Source organism: Etheostoma cragini, chromosome 17 (genome assembly GCF_013103735.1).
Source record: "Etheostoma cragini isolate CJK2018 chromosome 17, CSU_Ecrag_1.0, whole genome shotgun sequence".
NCBI lineage: Eukaryota > Metazoa > Chordata > Actinopteri > Perciformes > Percidae > Etheostoma > Etheostoma cragini.
Window position 1 is genome coordinate 15785884 of NC_048423.1, and position 14458 is coordinate 15800341.

At 40.0% G+C, this 14458-nt stretch overlaps 1 protein-coding gene across 6 annotated transcripts in view; it reads right to left on the bottom strand.

Annotated features, from left to right (window-relative positions):
- macrod2 (mono-ADP ribosylhydrolase 2) overlaps window positions 1-14458 on the bottom strand; it is a 415852-nt gene that overhangs the window by 95832 nt on the left and 305562 nt on the right. For all 6 annotated transcript variants that reach the window (XM_034897525.1, XM_034897522.1, XM_034897524.1 and 3 more), the window contains exon 7: window positions 7381-7411. In XM_034897525.1, the coding sequence (XP_034753416.1) occupies window positions 7381-7411 (31 nt within the window). The remainder of the gene's footprint in view (window positions 1-7380; window positions 7412-14458) is intronic.

A 14458-nucleotide genomic window follows, 5' to 3' on the forward strand; every position in this document is an offset into this window, starting at 1 on the left:
TAATATAAAGAAAAAGAGAGCCAACTTTAATCTCTGATGCAACCAGGAGACAGAGTCTCTGGCCTCTCTCTTAGGCATATGTAAAACACCTTCATGAACACTTGTTCAGGACCCTGGGTGACTTTTAAGGAATCTAGTTTTATGTATTTCATTGAAAACTAGAAACTGCTTTGCCATAGCTTTGGATGTTAACGCTAAATTATACACGTAGTTACTTAGTTCATAATGAAACGGCTCCCAGTTTACATCACAGACAACTCTGCCTTGAATCTGTGAAAGTTCATTTTCAAATATATCCACTGAACTGAAACGTTTGAAAAAAATAGTATAAATGTACACTCTGCCTAAGGGGGAATTTTTGCTTTAGGGACAAGCAAGCCCATTGCTCTTTCTTTTGCCAGCATGGCAACTCTTTCATATCCTAAATTTAAAGTTAACTTTCACAACAAACTTGTGTAGCTAAGGTGTTTTGCTCAGGAGAGAAGGAGTGAGAAGTAGCTGCATCACCTGATAAAGCAAGTTGAATACATGTCTGTGCCATGATACATTCCCATTCTTTGTTTGCAAATATATGGGTAGGATGTAGACACAGAGTGCAGACCACACCAGTTTTGTTTTTCCTGAGTGAGCTTATATTGTAAAGAGGATACCACAACCTGCTGTTGTTTTTGGGCTTCATCATTTCTAGTGTTTTCTATTCTTTGAGCCTGTACTATTTTTTTGTTAGAGTATGTGGCCTAGGTTTGACAAACATACACTGACTGAGTTCTTGAAAAATACAAAGTACAGCTTTTATCCCCTTGAGGCAAGAACGGTACTGTTGGTCCCACTTTGCTACTCTTCAATTGCAGTTGGTCAAGTTCATGTCTCGTCACTCACTCGTCATTCATTTGGATGAGCTGTCTACCTTGAAGCAGCATATAGCCTGAGGCTGAGGTGTCTGGCATTCGTAAATTCACCACAGGTGTTAAAATGGTAAACATAGGAAATCTGCTACAGCAAAAAAATGGCAACATTAAAACAAAAAATGCCAATGCTTTTCTGAATATGAAAGGTCTTTGAGACCTGAGAAGATTTAGAAGAACTGTTGCCTAGAAACGCCTTTAAAATATTTTTAATAAAGAAATTTTCCTTTTTAATAAAATGTTGACAGGGCTCAGAGAGTCTAACTGTAAGACACTTATTATATCAGACAGGCAAGATGAAATAATTAAAGCACAATATAATACAAAGTAGATTAGTTGATTGTGCTATGAGCAGCATAAGGAAATCCGTAAGTGCAGCACAGTTGAGGGCTGCAGTCCTGTGTGTTCATCTGGAAAGGGAGAGGGGGAAAGAGGGTTGTCACCCTATGAAGGCCCAGAGGAGAAGTGAGGTGACCCGGGGTGGAGGACAGAAGAGCGCCCCAGGACTCTAGATGCTAAAGCGTGGGTGTCAAATAGCCCCGGAGCTCCTCTCTCGACCAACTCTGGGACACGGCAGGGCTGTGACCATGACCGACTTTGCAGCCCACAGAAGGAGACAAAGAGGGATGGGAGGGTGCTATGTGAGGAAGACAGGCAGAAAAAGAGGTAGGAAGAAAAAGAACAGCCTCCGTGGCACAACAGATGATGACCTTCCTTGGAAGCGTTCCATATAGGTGATGCCATGCTTTGTCCTACATGCTAAAATTAACACCTGACATTTCACTTTTTTAAAACCATTTGGAAGACTGTTTGATATGCAAAAGTTTAATGCTCAACCAAGTTTTTCAAAGGCCTAAATCTATTGTCCTGTGGGTGGGAAGTATTTTTACATTTGGCTTATCATCCATGAAAATGGTAGTGCAAGGCTATTGTTGAGTAAAATGCACATTGTGTGACTCAGTTAAATGGGCTACGAAGCTCCTGTTCCCACTGAGCACACACTCTGCTACCCACTGATAGAGCACGTTGCTCCTATGTACCTTGAAAATCCCAAATCCCAGCTGGGCTAAGCTCCCTGTAGTAAACCCTAGGTTTTAAGAGAAGGGGGGATTCGCCCTGGCCATCTCTGGCAAGCTAGCAGCGAGCCATCACTGCCGAGAGATAAGGTGCCATGAATGTCTCCAACCTTCCTAATCCTAGATGGGGATGAAGAAAGCCAAAGTATGATGCTGGCAGGAGAAAAAATTCTTAGCTGCTTGACACCTTTGATCTGGACAGTACAGTAGGATGGCAGCGTGGACATACCAGTAGAGCTTGGGTGGATTACATATTACATCCGCATATCTCCCACAGCCACCAGTCGGTGGAAAAACTCCTCTGTCAACGATCCTCTGATCCGTCACAGAGACAGATGAGCCAAAGGTGGAGGGGGAGCAGTAAACAGGGAGATATTTATCTGGAGCAGTGGCATTGCTATGTTGTGGGCCTTTTGATTGTTTTGATAGGGTTATAAATGAATGTGTGCGAAGGGATCTGTCAGGGCAAGTAGTAGACTTAATGTTCATGTCCTTGATTTTAGTACTGTGCCAGTGAGCTCTCTGCTCCATGCTAACATTGATCATAGCATACACCTCCTAAACTGTACAGCTCATTACAAGGCTTTTGAAAAGTGCTTTTTCAGTGCCAGCTAAGATGGGATCTCCACGAGGTTAAATTGTCCACAATGCATCTTGAAATGGGATTTTTTATGCATGGTGCTTTGCTTGAGAAAGTATATCAGCCTGTGTGAGAGCATGCATATGTGTGCAAGAAAGACGTGTAAGGGAGAAAGAGTACTACAAGGGACGATGGAAGACAGGAGGGAAAGGGATAAAACAAAAAGATAATATGACCTCTCTATGTCTAGCTAGTTAGACTCTTGGCACTGATCTTGTGAGACATTGAGAGGTGTCTCCTCTTTAGAAGGAATAATCCATTTAAACCCAGGTTGCATGGCTGTGATTGATGTGCAAACAGGAGCAGCACTTAATAACCTCTATCATGCTGGGTGACCTCGTGGCCCACGGTGGGCACCAGTTTGTTTACGGGTGGTACCTCCGACACACTATCCGTGCAAAAATTTGTTGTGGCTAATGGGCCAAACTGAGGGATTGGACTGTCAGCACAGTGTGAGCCCTCATTTTTCTTTCCAGGTGTCCAAGGTACCCCCTGTGCACCCCTGCTTCACCCAACCTCCCTGTTCTGCCATCATCTGTCAATGGTGACTGAGTCTCCTGGAATATGGAGGCGTGAGAGAGAGTGTCAATTAGCATTAGCTTTCCTGACAAAATCTATTTTTCTCACCACAAAGGCACTGGATAACTTGTTCCAGATTCCTCCCGTGTCACCATGTTGGGGGCAGAGGGTTTGTTTTTCTACAACAATTCTAGTGTGAAATTGGGACAAGAACATGTGCATAAGTATAGTACCTGGGTGGATGACGGTGTGCATAAATAAAACTATGGCTATGTCTATGTGTAATCTACAAAGAAGGAGAAATAAAAAGAGAATAAGAGAGGAATTTGGGAATATGCAACTTTTACACTATAAAGCTTTTGTTGACTTCGCTGAAATGGTAGTTGACCTTAAAGGTTATCTAAAATATACAGAAAATGTCAAAACGCCTGACAAGCCCCCTTCAGAACATGGAAGTACTCAGGGGGCACAGGCATAGAGAATAACACCACAACACAGCACAGCATTGTACTATACTGTAGTTTACCTAAGTCCTTCCTCTATTCGCACTAAGCAGTGCCCTCATCAGCAGCGTGCAGTAAAAACACTGATCCTCTCCATCCAACATGCAGTTGGCCTGCCTTTGTGTACAAGGTACAATACAAGGTGTTTTACTCCAAAATGCCATATATCCATTTTTTAAATCGGCCTGTATGTATCCATTAACTGACATTCTTCATTTTATTTCTTTAAATCAACCTGTAAAAGTTGTATCAGTGCCAACAAATCAACATTTACCAGAGATTTGCAACTTATTCACTAACGGGTCAGTCACTAACGAGTCAGCCATAAACAAGTCAGAGACTACCTAGTCATCCAGTAATGGGTCAGACACAAACAAGTCAGACCCTAAAAAGTCAGACCCTAACAAGTGAGACACAAACAAGTCAGTCCCTACCGAGTCAGACACAAACAAGTCAGACCCTAACAAGTCAGACACAAACAAGTCAGAACCTAACAAGTCAGACACTGACTAGTCAGACCCAAACAAGTCAGACACAAACAAATCAGACACTGACAAGTGAGACCCTAACAAGTCTGACCCTAACAATTCAAACCCGAACATGTCAGACACAAACAAGTCAGACCATAACAAGTCAGACACAAACAAGTCAGTCCCTAACGAGTCAGACACAACCAAGTCAGACCCTAACAAGTCAGACACAAACAAGTCAGACACAAACAAGTCAGACACAAACAAGTCAGACATGAACAAGTCAGACACTAACGAGACAGACACACAATTACTGAGGATTTTGATGTGATGTATGCTGTCCAGATTGCAATGCTGCCTCAAGCTAATATGTGAAATTGGGTGAAATAAATGTAATTGACTTGATGGGGCCAAACCAAAGTTTTGCGCTGGCAAAATAACAAAAAAGTAGCAATGCAACAATATTGCACATTCAGATTAAAGCAGAATGTGCTGTGGGAATTTCTTAAGTAAGACAAGAAAAAGAGAAGAGGAAATTAATTTCACAGAAATGACTGCTGAAAGCATCAGCACTGACTGTAAAATGTGAAATAACACAGCAACAGAGAAACAGAGAGACAAAAATGAGAGAAAAAGAGTGAGAAAGAAATTACAACTTTTGCCCTTCCTATCATTAACACTTAAGTAATAGGCATTATGAGATGGTTACATAGAAAGGTGGAAGAAAACAGACAATATTGCAGAGAGAGAGATGGTGAGAGGCAATGATGAGGAGTTGTTGTGCAGTAAACTGTGCAAATTGCAACAGTGATGGGTGGAAAATGTTCAATATCCCAAGAGGGAAGAGTTCTTCTATCCAGCATGGAGTATAATTATAAACATCTAGTGATTTGTAGGCCTGAAGGCTCTCTTTAGTACACACACTGGGCTTTGCTAAAATGTGTGTGCTACAGTAGGTTGTATATCAGGATGAGTGACCACTTGAACTATTTTGTACCAATTCACATGCTTGAAGACTTCCCTGTGCGGACTAGGAAATAACGTATAAACCTGCAGTGGTATGGCTTTCAATCTGTGTTGAATAAACGGACAGCTTGTTGAACTCCTAAGAAGCACACAATAATTAGCTTTTTTCAGTCCCCTGAATGCTGACAATGTGATAGATGTTTTTTGACCAGAAACTGGTGAGGACTACTCACTACTTACTTTGTGATTATGGCGGGTTTAATAAGCACCTCAACAAAATCTGTCAGGCTCTATAATCAGTAAGTGTATGTTTTGATATTTTCAATGTGCAACTTGGCGACAGCTGCCAGTTAGTCATAATACAGGATTGATAAAGGAGGAAGAGTGATGGCTTTGGATTAAAATTGCATCACTTTGTTTGACAGTTCAGAGAAAAACAGATGTAAGGTAATTCACACGTGTGCAAAACAGCTTTGTTGATGCTGATAAAATATTATACATTTAGTCTGTCTGTATGCACAGTACAAATTAGTAAAATCTATTAAATGTGTATACATAACAGGCATCTAATATTAGGAATGTTTACACCAGACATCTGGCATGTTCATATATGCTACCAGTACTGTGGTTTAAAGGCTAACACATGCTCCTCCAAGTCATGTTCTGGGATTTTTGTCATAAGTGAATAGCGTCGTCTTTAGCTGAAGGCCTTGATTTACTTCCATCTTGTGGAAAGAGGCGTGCGTGATTGCATTTCCAAAATGTGTTTCTTCAACCAATATATTATGTTCGGCAGTTGAACACTTAGTTTCTTTTGTACTCTAAGCAAGCCTTCAGCGTTATGCATAGATTTGTGGCTGAAATGCACAGCATACCACTAGTCAGGTGTTCAACTGCCACAGATTTTCAGCCATTTGAGAAAAAAAAAATTAGACTGCATTTTGTTCACGTTGGACTGTGATAGGTTAGTTGCATCACAGAAACATATGGTACTCCAGTCAGTCACAAGGAGCAATGCAACTCAGAGAGGCAAAGCTGTGTCCATGTGCAATATTTTTGAAAAATATAATGCAAACAATAGATGGTTGACATTTAATTTGCATGTTTACAATTACAATACAGTATATAACTATATGAATACCGAAGCATCTCAACAGAATTAAGTCAAAGAACAGCTTCAATCCATCTGTTTTTTTCTGGGTTTTAGATCTAGATTACATCATTCTTTATGGAGGAAAGCCTCCAGCTCTTTCAGTGATGGTGCAGATGTAAACCCATAAAGGACTTAGCTTTGGTGACTGGGGGTGTAATGGATGGGTTATGAGTTCACATTGGTGTTTAAGAAAACGCTGTTGAATTAGTTTGACATTGGACCCAGTTGCATTATCATCCTTGTATATGTAGATGGGAACATCTTGTGTGAACAGCGTTTGCACCACGGGAAGCACCTGGTCTTGTAAAATGGTCCTAATTTGCATGGCTGTAATATGATCATGGAGAGTGATCAGAGCCCTTAACGACTGCATGAGATGACTGCCCAAACAATTACAGATCCCTGGTCATGTTTAACAGTTATTGACTCATACTGGCCTTTAATTAAACAACAACAGGCAAAAGCACTGTGGTACAAAAAAATGGCATCCTGGTCGAATAAGTATACCAGTTTGAAATGCTTTCACAGAACCGTACTGCTGTTGACTTGTTAATAAAAATTAGCACGTTAAATGATCCTTAAATATTTGGCACTCACTGCGATTATTAGGGCTAGCCTACTGTATACCGTATGTCAGAACAGTGAGAAATATAATTATTTATTCTCTGCAGAGGCAGTTTATCATATTATAAAAACTTCAATAGTTTCCTGCATTCAACATCTTTTGCCATCATAACTTCAAAGCCTGTCTTTCTCACCAAGTTTGGCATGTTTTCACTGTGACTTTGTTTAAGTCTAATTAGCACACCAGCTCTTTGCCAGCGATGCCTTGTTGCATGTCAGGCGTAGTCCCACGAGGGAGCACAAGCAAACAGGGTCTACATTTTGTTCATCTTAGACTAGGTTGTGTCTTTGTGCAACATGCTGTAAGGTGTGCTTGTTGGTATGTTTCAACCCACTGTGCTCTTCATTAAAAACAAAGCCTGTAACTCCTGATGCAGAATTTTGAATAGGCAGCCACTAAAATGATTTTTGCAACATGAGGCAGGTACAAAGAGTTAACGTGTGCAGATTGTCGGGATAAAACATGTAAACTAAGCAAAAAATAAAAATACAAGGTTAAACAAAATAAGAGAAATTAAGCTTACCATAGATGCCTGTGGATATACAAGGGAAGGCCTGTGCGGGAAAAAGACAGAAATAAAAATTCAGAACACACTCACATTGAATAAATAAATGGGACAAAACAACATTAGTACCTTTTCTCACATATGCATTAAACTGTATCAGTTGAAGCACACCTACTCTTTACCTTGGTGTGTTTGTTGTTTACCTCTACTGCTTCAATTGTTCATTCCCAAAAGGAACAATGTACCATGTGCCCAAATCCCTGCAGTGCTAATGCAGAACTGTATTGTAAATCCATACTCCACCTCGCAACACACACTTATACACATTCCTCTTGACTTCCAAATCAAGGCACATCAATTTCATTCTGGACTTGAACACCCCTACTCACACAACCATTAGATTGCTTAGCACAATCACACTGCTGCTTTAAAGAGTCTGGACTACGTTATCCAAACTAATTTCCCCTAACTGAGGACAATAAATAATCTATCTATCACGCACTGTTGCACCAATGATCGTGTGTACTTGAGGGAATGGTGGATCATGTGAATTCATAAGTACACGTTGGGCTTGCTGCTTAATAATCTGCAGCACATGAATATCCAAATGAGGTCGATTGATCCCGTCTCTTGCCTACAGGCGGGTTTATACACATAGATCCTCTCTTCCACTGATATTCAAGGAACTTAACCAAAGACTGAGGCTGATTCACACATAAAATCTAGTTTCAACCTATTTATCTGTCTTTTATTTAATAAAATTAGATGAAAGATAAACAAAATCCATTCTGTGTAAAGCTGATACTAACTCATCTGTGTCACAATAACAATGAGGACATCACAGCAGGAGGCCTTTCAGTGCATTTCCTTCAAATGATGAGAAAACTAAAAGACAAAATTACAGTGTCATTGTGGTGTGGATCAATAGCATGAATCAATAATACCCCACCAACCACTAACGTGTAGGGACACATTCACTAATCAAAACAGACCTGCAGAGAATCAGAATGCATATTATTTATATAAATATTTTCACCGGCTAAAGAGAAAAAACCTATATATATTTATATCTACATATTTATGGCTGTCTTTTCCAAAAACATTATAAAAAGTAACCGCCTTGTAATAGTTCTTGCTTTGTAGCACTTTGCAGCAGACATATTATTCAAGCATGGCTTTATAGCTGAAAATAGTTTCATTACTCTTTACTTCTGCAAACACATTATGATACATAGGCCTCGCTGTAAGCTTCCCTATTTCACATTCATCTTTTTAAGTATATTAATAAACAGTAAAGAGAAAGGATTTTTTCAAAGGCCCCATTTGTCCTCAAAAGCAGCTGAATACGTGCTTTAGTTTCTGCATTCATCAAAAGGTGTGGCCACAACATTAATATAATAAGATGACAAATGAAAAAAAAATGAAAACATTTCCACAAGCAGCTCACAACTGGATGAATATAGAACAACAAAACACTACAAAGATTTATCAAAGAATAACACGCATATGTCAAATTCTCCCTGTGCCAAAACTAAGCCCAACAGTTTGTTTTGCCACACTGACCCTGTCAAGTTGGATTTAGAAACAGGCTGTTGCTAGCGGTGCCAAGATCACTTCATTTTAGAGATGAAAACACAATTAATAAATCTGAAAGAGAAAAATAGCAAATGCCCGTCCTCCCGTATGTTAATTAATAAGTAAGGTTTGAAAAGTTGAGTCCTTTTAACAGAGAAGAAATAAACGTAATTCACATGGAAGTAAATAATTGATTCAAAAGACTGATAAATTATGTACACTTTTTTCTCTAAAGCATCAAACCGATGACACCTGCTTTGAAATGCAACGGTCCGTTTGTCCTTGCTTTATGTGTCTCTGTTTGTATTCTTATTTACCAGTTTTCAGGTTCCGCCTGTCAAGGTGAATCTTTCTTCTGTCGGATGATTTAAATCTTTTACCGTAGCTTCGACCTTTCCAGATGACTGTCTGGGTCTGACACAAACCACAGATGATGAAGCGTGGAAAAGCCTGGCCATTTATAGTCCTGTGCCAAGTGCTGCCCATGGCACATACATTTTTCTTTAAAAACCCCGAAGGATGTCTTAATTCATAACTGCACAAATTAAATGCAGTTTTTTATATACTGCAGGTGTATTTTTTTCTGCATAGACTAACTGCAAGCATTTTGGCAATTAGACTACTGAAAATCTCAATTCCTTTACATTATGCAAATTCTACATTTGCAACAGTCAACAGGAATCAAACAAACAGCTATCAAACAGGAATCAATATTTACGTCAGCAGCAAGAGTTTATGTGAAGCTGTATAATAATAAGAAGGAAGTAAATTGTGTTTAATCTTTAGACAAGATGAGCATTATTTCCTGTCAATGCCTCCAGCCAGTCTCTGCTGCCAAAGTGATCCTGAGCCAGAAGGCTCGTTATCTTCTCTCAGCTGAAAGGCTGCGATGTCAGTCTCTTCAACTTCAACTTCAACTTCAGCTCGGAAGGCAACTACACCTTCACACATGGCAGGCTGTGGCAGTGAATCACCATAATCAATTAAAATCTTTTTTTTATTAGTTCCTTGGCTGATCCTTTAAAGGGTATTGATTTTTTCTGGTGTGAAAATGCATTGGGTAATCACTTAACAGGATGCTGTAAAGATCTGACACCTTTGTGGCACATTGGAGATGTCATTTACTTGTTTAAAGGACAGTTATTGCAAAAAGTGAAGAGAAGTACATATCCAATAAAACAGTAAAGTCCGGAGAGATTGTTGGCAGACTCACCTCCTTTTTATCTATAAATCTGCCTCACACCGCAATAAATTACACTGAGTTATGCACATAACTGATAATCAATATCTGTAAATACCAACATGCTCAATATTATTCATGGACTTTACGTTTTGTTAAAATCATTAAAAGCTACAACTGCTGAATAACCTTTCCTAATGTGAAGGTGAGCAAGGGGAGAGCACCAGTTCCTGTTCACTGCAGTAGCTGCTGATGGAATGGCTGAATCAAATAGAGCTTTAGCTCTTTTAGAGACAGAAAACAAGTGATTGCCTGAGTCCTTTAATTTGTTCGAACTGATTGAAAGCCAAGAATACTACAAGTGAATACAATAATGAGCTACAGTAGATTTCAGGAGTATCCACAGGCAATGAGCAACACAGCAATAGTAGCAAAGCCTTTTTCTCTCATGCCACCGTAGAAGCTATTTCGTACGTACCTGTACATCTGCCTACATTGTATAAGGTCCAGTGTTAATAAGGACAGTCAGCGGTATATATGACCCATGATTCCTGCTTTAGGTTATTATTTCTATCTCTGGCTGCTCATTAGAAGTGAGTCAGCATGTTCGCCTGCACCTTGGCATGAGGCTGTGTCTGACATGTTGCTTGTTGCTGATTTTCTTTGCTTAGAGAGTGTTTGGAAATTGGTCACTAGGGAAATTATTCTGTTGCTGGGGCTCCTCCCTAATCTATCACATCACTTTAAAGTGGAGCACCTTTCCCCTCAGCCTCTCTGCACACTTATTCAGCTCACAGTATATTAAGTACAGCACAGAGCGGCTGCCGTGATCATTGTTGGTAAAACTAAACTTGTGTTACATTCTTACATGCTTTTAATGAAGATGGCGTTAATTACATCATCCACATGCATTTAGTATAATATTTGCATAGGGATATGGATTTTCTTAATTGACACAACCACCGCCTATTAAAACAATGATTTATTCACTTCAAAGTGTGACTAGAGTTTTGCAAAGACAGTGCTCATAAAACTATTATTCCTCTGAGAGCATGATAGCCCGCAGCTTGCCCTCATTTGTTAAGCAGCAGGAAATGACACTGCAAAGATGGCTCAACCTGTGGCAAACGGTGGCTGTACTGCTGTAGCTGTCACCTTCCCATGAGCAGACAGGTAAAGGTAAAAAAATAAAAAATAAAATAAAATAAAAACCCTGCATGGGCACAGTGACTGCAGGCTCCTGCCTGGGGAGCACATTGTCTCGGCTGGCTGAGTAAATAGCACTGGACACAGTGTGCTGCCCCCGTAGCTCGAAACCTCCTAGCCTGTTTGCAGATGGAAGCTCTGCTTATAAATCACAGCAGCAAGGGGAGACCTTGTGCAAATACGACCACAAGTATGTTATCATTCACCACTGCTGCCACAGTGTAGGCTTACATCAGAGTATCAGAACATCCAAGAGAATCCTCTTTGTTGACTGCTGTAATTCTTTAAGCATGTAGGTCATGCCTGATTTCTCTGTCTGAACCAGCTACCTGCTGAAGGGAAGAACATGTCACAGTTACAGATCAGGGTATTCAAATATGGCATATCCACACCCTTTAATTCTGCATAATACCCAACCCCATATTATAATGTGAGAGCTGATTGTTTGAGTGTTATTATGCTAAATGGAGGATGGCAAAAGGCAGAGGGTGAAAAACCTGGAACCTAATGGCCTGAGTCCCTCCACCGGTTTTTATATATGCTGTGATCAAGTAAAACTATTATCGAAATACTATCCAAGTGTCCATTAAGGATTCAGCATCCCTAGCTTACTAGTTTGCATGCAGGGAAAAACCTACTGGCTTTGAAAGTCTGGAAAACAGCTTATTAGGATAAGCTGTTCGCATGCACCTCTGCTACCTTGTGATAGAGAATCGGTGTTGTTGTGAATGAACCAGAACAGAACATTCCTGTATTCCTCTTGAGTCCTGTCAGCAATGAAGTATGAAAATGTGCCAAGTAAATCCTTTCCCTCAGCAACAGTAGGTAGCCTCTGATACAGAGGAAAGAAATGAAAATCCAGACTGTAGAAATTGTAAATAGTGCATACCATAATGTTTTCTTGACATCAACATGTATCTATCGTGCTGTGCGATTCTGCAGCAACAATGAAAACAAAGTGAAAGTAGAAAGATGTTCCCACCTCACAGCAATATACTTAATATTGAAATACGCAAGCCCTTTTAACCTAGTCTTTTATAATCACAGTGCACGGTTTATTGGGTTATTCTAATCCAGACATGGAGTTTAATGTGAATCATTTTAAAGCAAGATTAGGTAAATAAGGATACTCAGAGTTCTGTGTGCATGTTAACATACTGGCAATTTTCACTGTAATAAGTAATAGGAAACATTTTTATATAAAAAAAAAAGAAGTCTGACAGATGTGTTAAGATACAGTAGTGTTTTTTTGCTAGGGTCCCACCCTCCCTATATTCCACTTTATGTTACAGTACAATGTTAAAAACTAAAGGTTTTTTCGGTTAGCAGTCTATAGGCCTCCCAATATGACAAAGGTGTGCATGAAATAAGAGCTCTTAAGCACTTTCCACTTCTACAGTGGGACAGACATTTGGATTTGACCAATGATAGATACAGTAGATGTCTCTTTGGCCTTAATGAAGGGCAGTGTGTTCTATGATCACACTCAGGGAGGGCGGGGGGGATCTGCAGCATGTCTGTCAGTCAAACGTCAGACAGAGGTGATATGAATGGGCAAAAGAAAAAGGTGTAAATGCTGCAGCCTGTGGATAGGGCAGAGCAGTGGAGCGAATACAAGCAGCGCCTGCGCTGATGGCTGCTTGAGTCATTGGTCCATGACCAGCTGTATGGTTGATCACGCACAGTTCACCCTGAAGCCCAAAGCTACAGTGCACAGGTAAACCAAGCAGCTTTTTTTTGTCATAAAATATGGTCATTACATTGGGAAGTACCAGCAATTTTTATCATAAAATTTTAGAGTAGAAAACGGTTCTTTTGTTATTCATAGCAGCGTGATTTCCCACAGAGGTCTGCTGGTGACACTGACTCCCTTAGTGTTAAAGAGGGAGCGTTTCAAACGGCATAAAAATGATACTACTCTGAACTGAGGGCACACGCAACCAGAAGTCTTCTCATATTTATGTATGAGTACTCCTGCTCAGTATCAGTTGAAATTATATCGCTGACCAATGAGCAACAGAGAGGCTAAGAAAAAGGAAAGGAATTCACATCAGTGAGACAAACTGACTGACCTCCGCGTAACCCGTGCCTTATTGACAGAATTGCAATGAGTAGGCAAGGAACATGTCAGGTAAACTCAATAACAAAATGTATTCCTACTACTCCATTTTACCACTACACTGTACAGCTGCAGGAAAACTTCTTGTCAGCTTTTAAAAAAATACAACTTATTGATTAGATCAGCATCCTTGTAGTGGGTGAAATCAAGACTTCTCGGTGGGCTGATCTGAAATGCGGTGTAGTAGAGGCAGAGAGGGCCTCAGATTGACAGATGGGGTAATAGACATGTGCCTCTGTCGTCTGATCAGGAATCTTCATGGCTTTATTTACTTCAACTGAAGGGGGGGACCAGTGGTTTGTTGGAGACAGGTTGTTATTATGAAGTTTTAGTTAGTAGATTTGCTGTTTTTGCTCGGTATCCTTCTTGCCGTGGTAGTTTGCTCCTAATAGAATCGCCAATTTTATCTATCAATCAAGAACAATATTTCTCCAAAAATTGAGAGTGTAGACTAGAGTATATGACTACCTTGTCCCACTGGTGGAAATAATTGTAACATTGTGTAATATCCCAAATGTATCAAGTAGACCATCATAGTACAGGTTTCTCCTTTTTTGGCAACCAAATACAAATACATGCCTCAGTGATTCCAAAGCCTGTGATTATTCCAATGAGTGCTTAAGAAATAGAGCATGCTGTGTGTAGCATTAGAAGTAATTTACATTTTAGAGGCCTAAATTACAGGTGGGCATAAAGAAATGATCAAAGCAGGGAACAGGAGGATTCTGTCTGAATCTATCAAACTGCTCTTTCATAACTCACAATGAGAAAGGCTCTGACATGCTGAAGATAAAAAGGAGCAAAAGAGATGAGCTATGCCATATATCCCTCTGTGGAAGGGAAAACCAGGGTACATGTGGATTCTCAAATATCTATACCCTATTTCCAACTGCCTCAGTAGAGATTAGCTGCATATAGAGCTACGAGGTGAGAATTATCAATATTCCTAAAAAATAGCTTGTGACTTATACAGCAAGAGCAGATAAGTCCTAAGTGGTTGATCTGAATGAACAGAG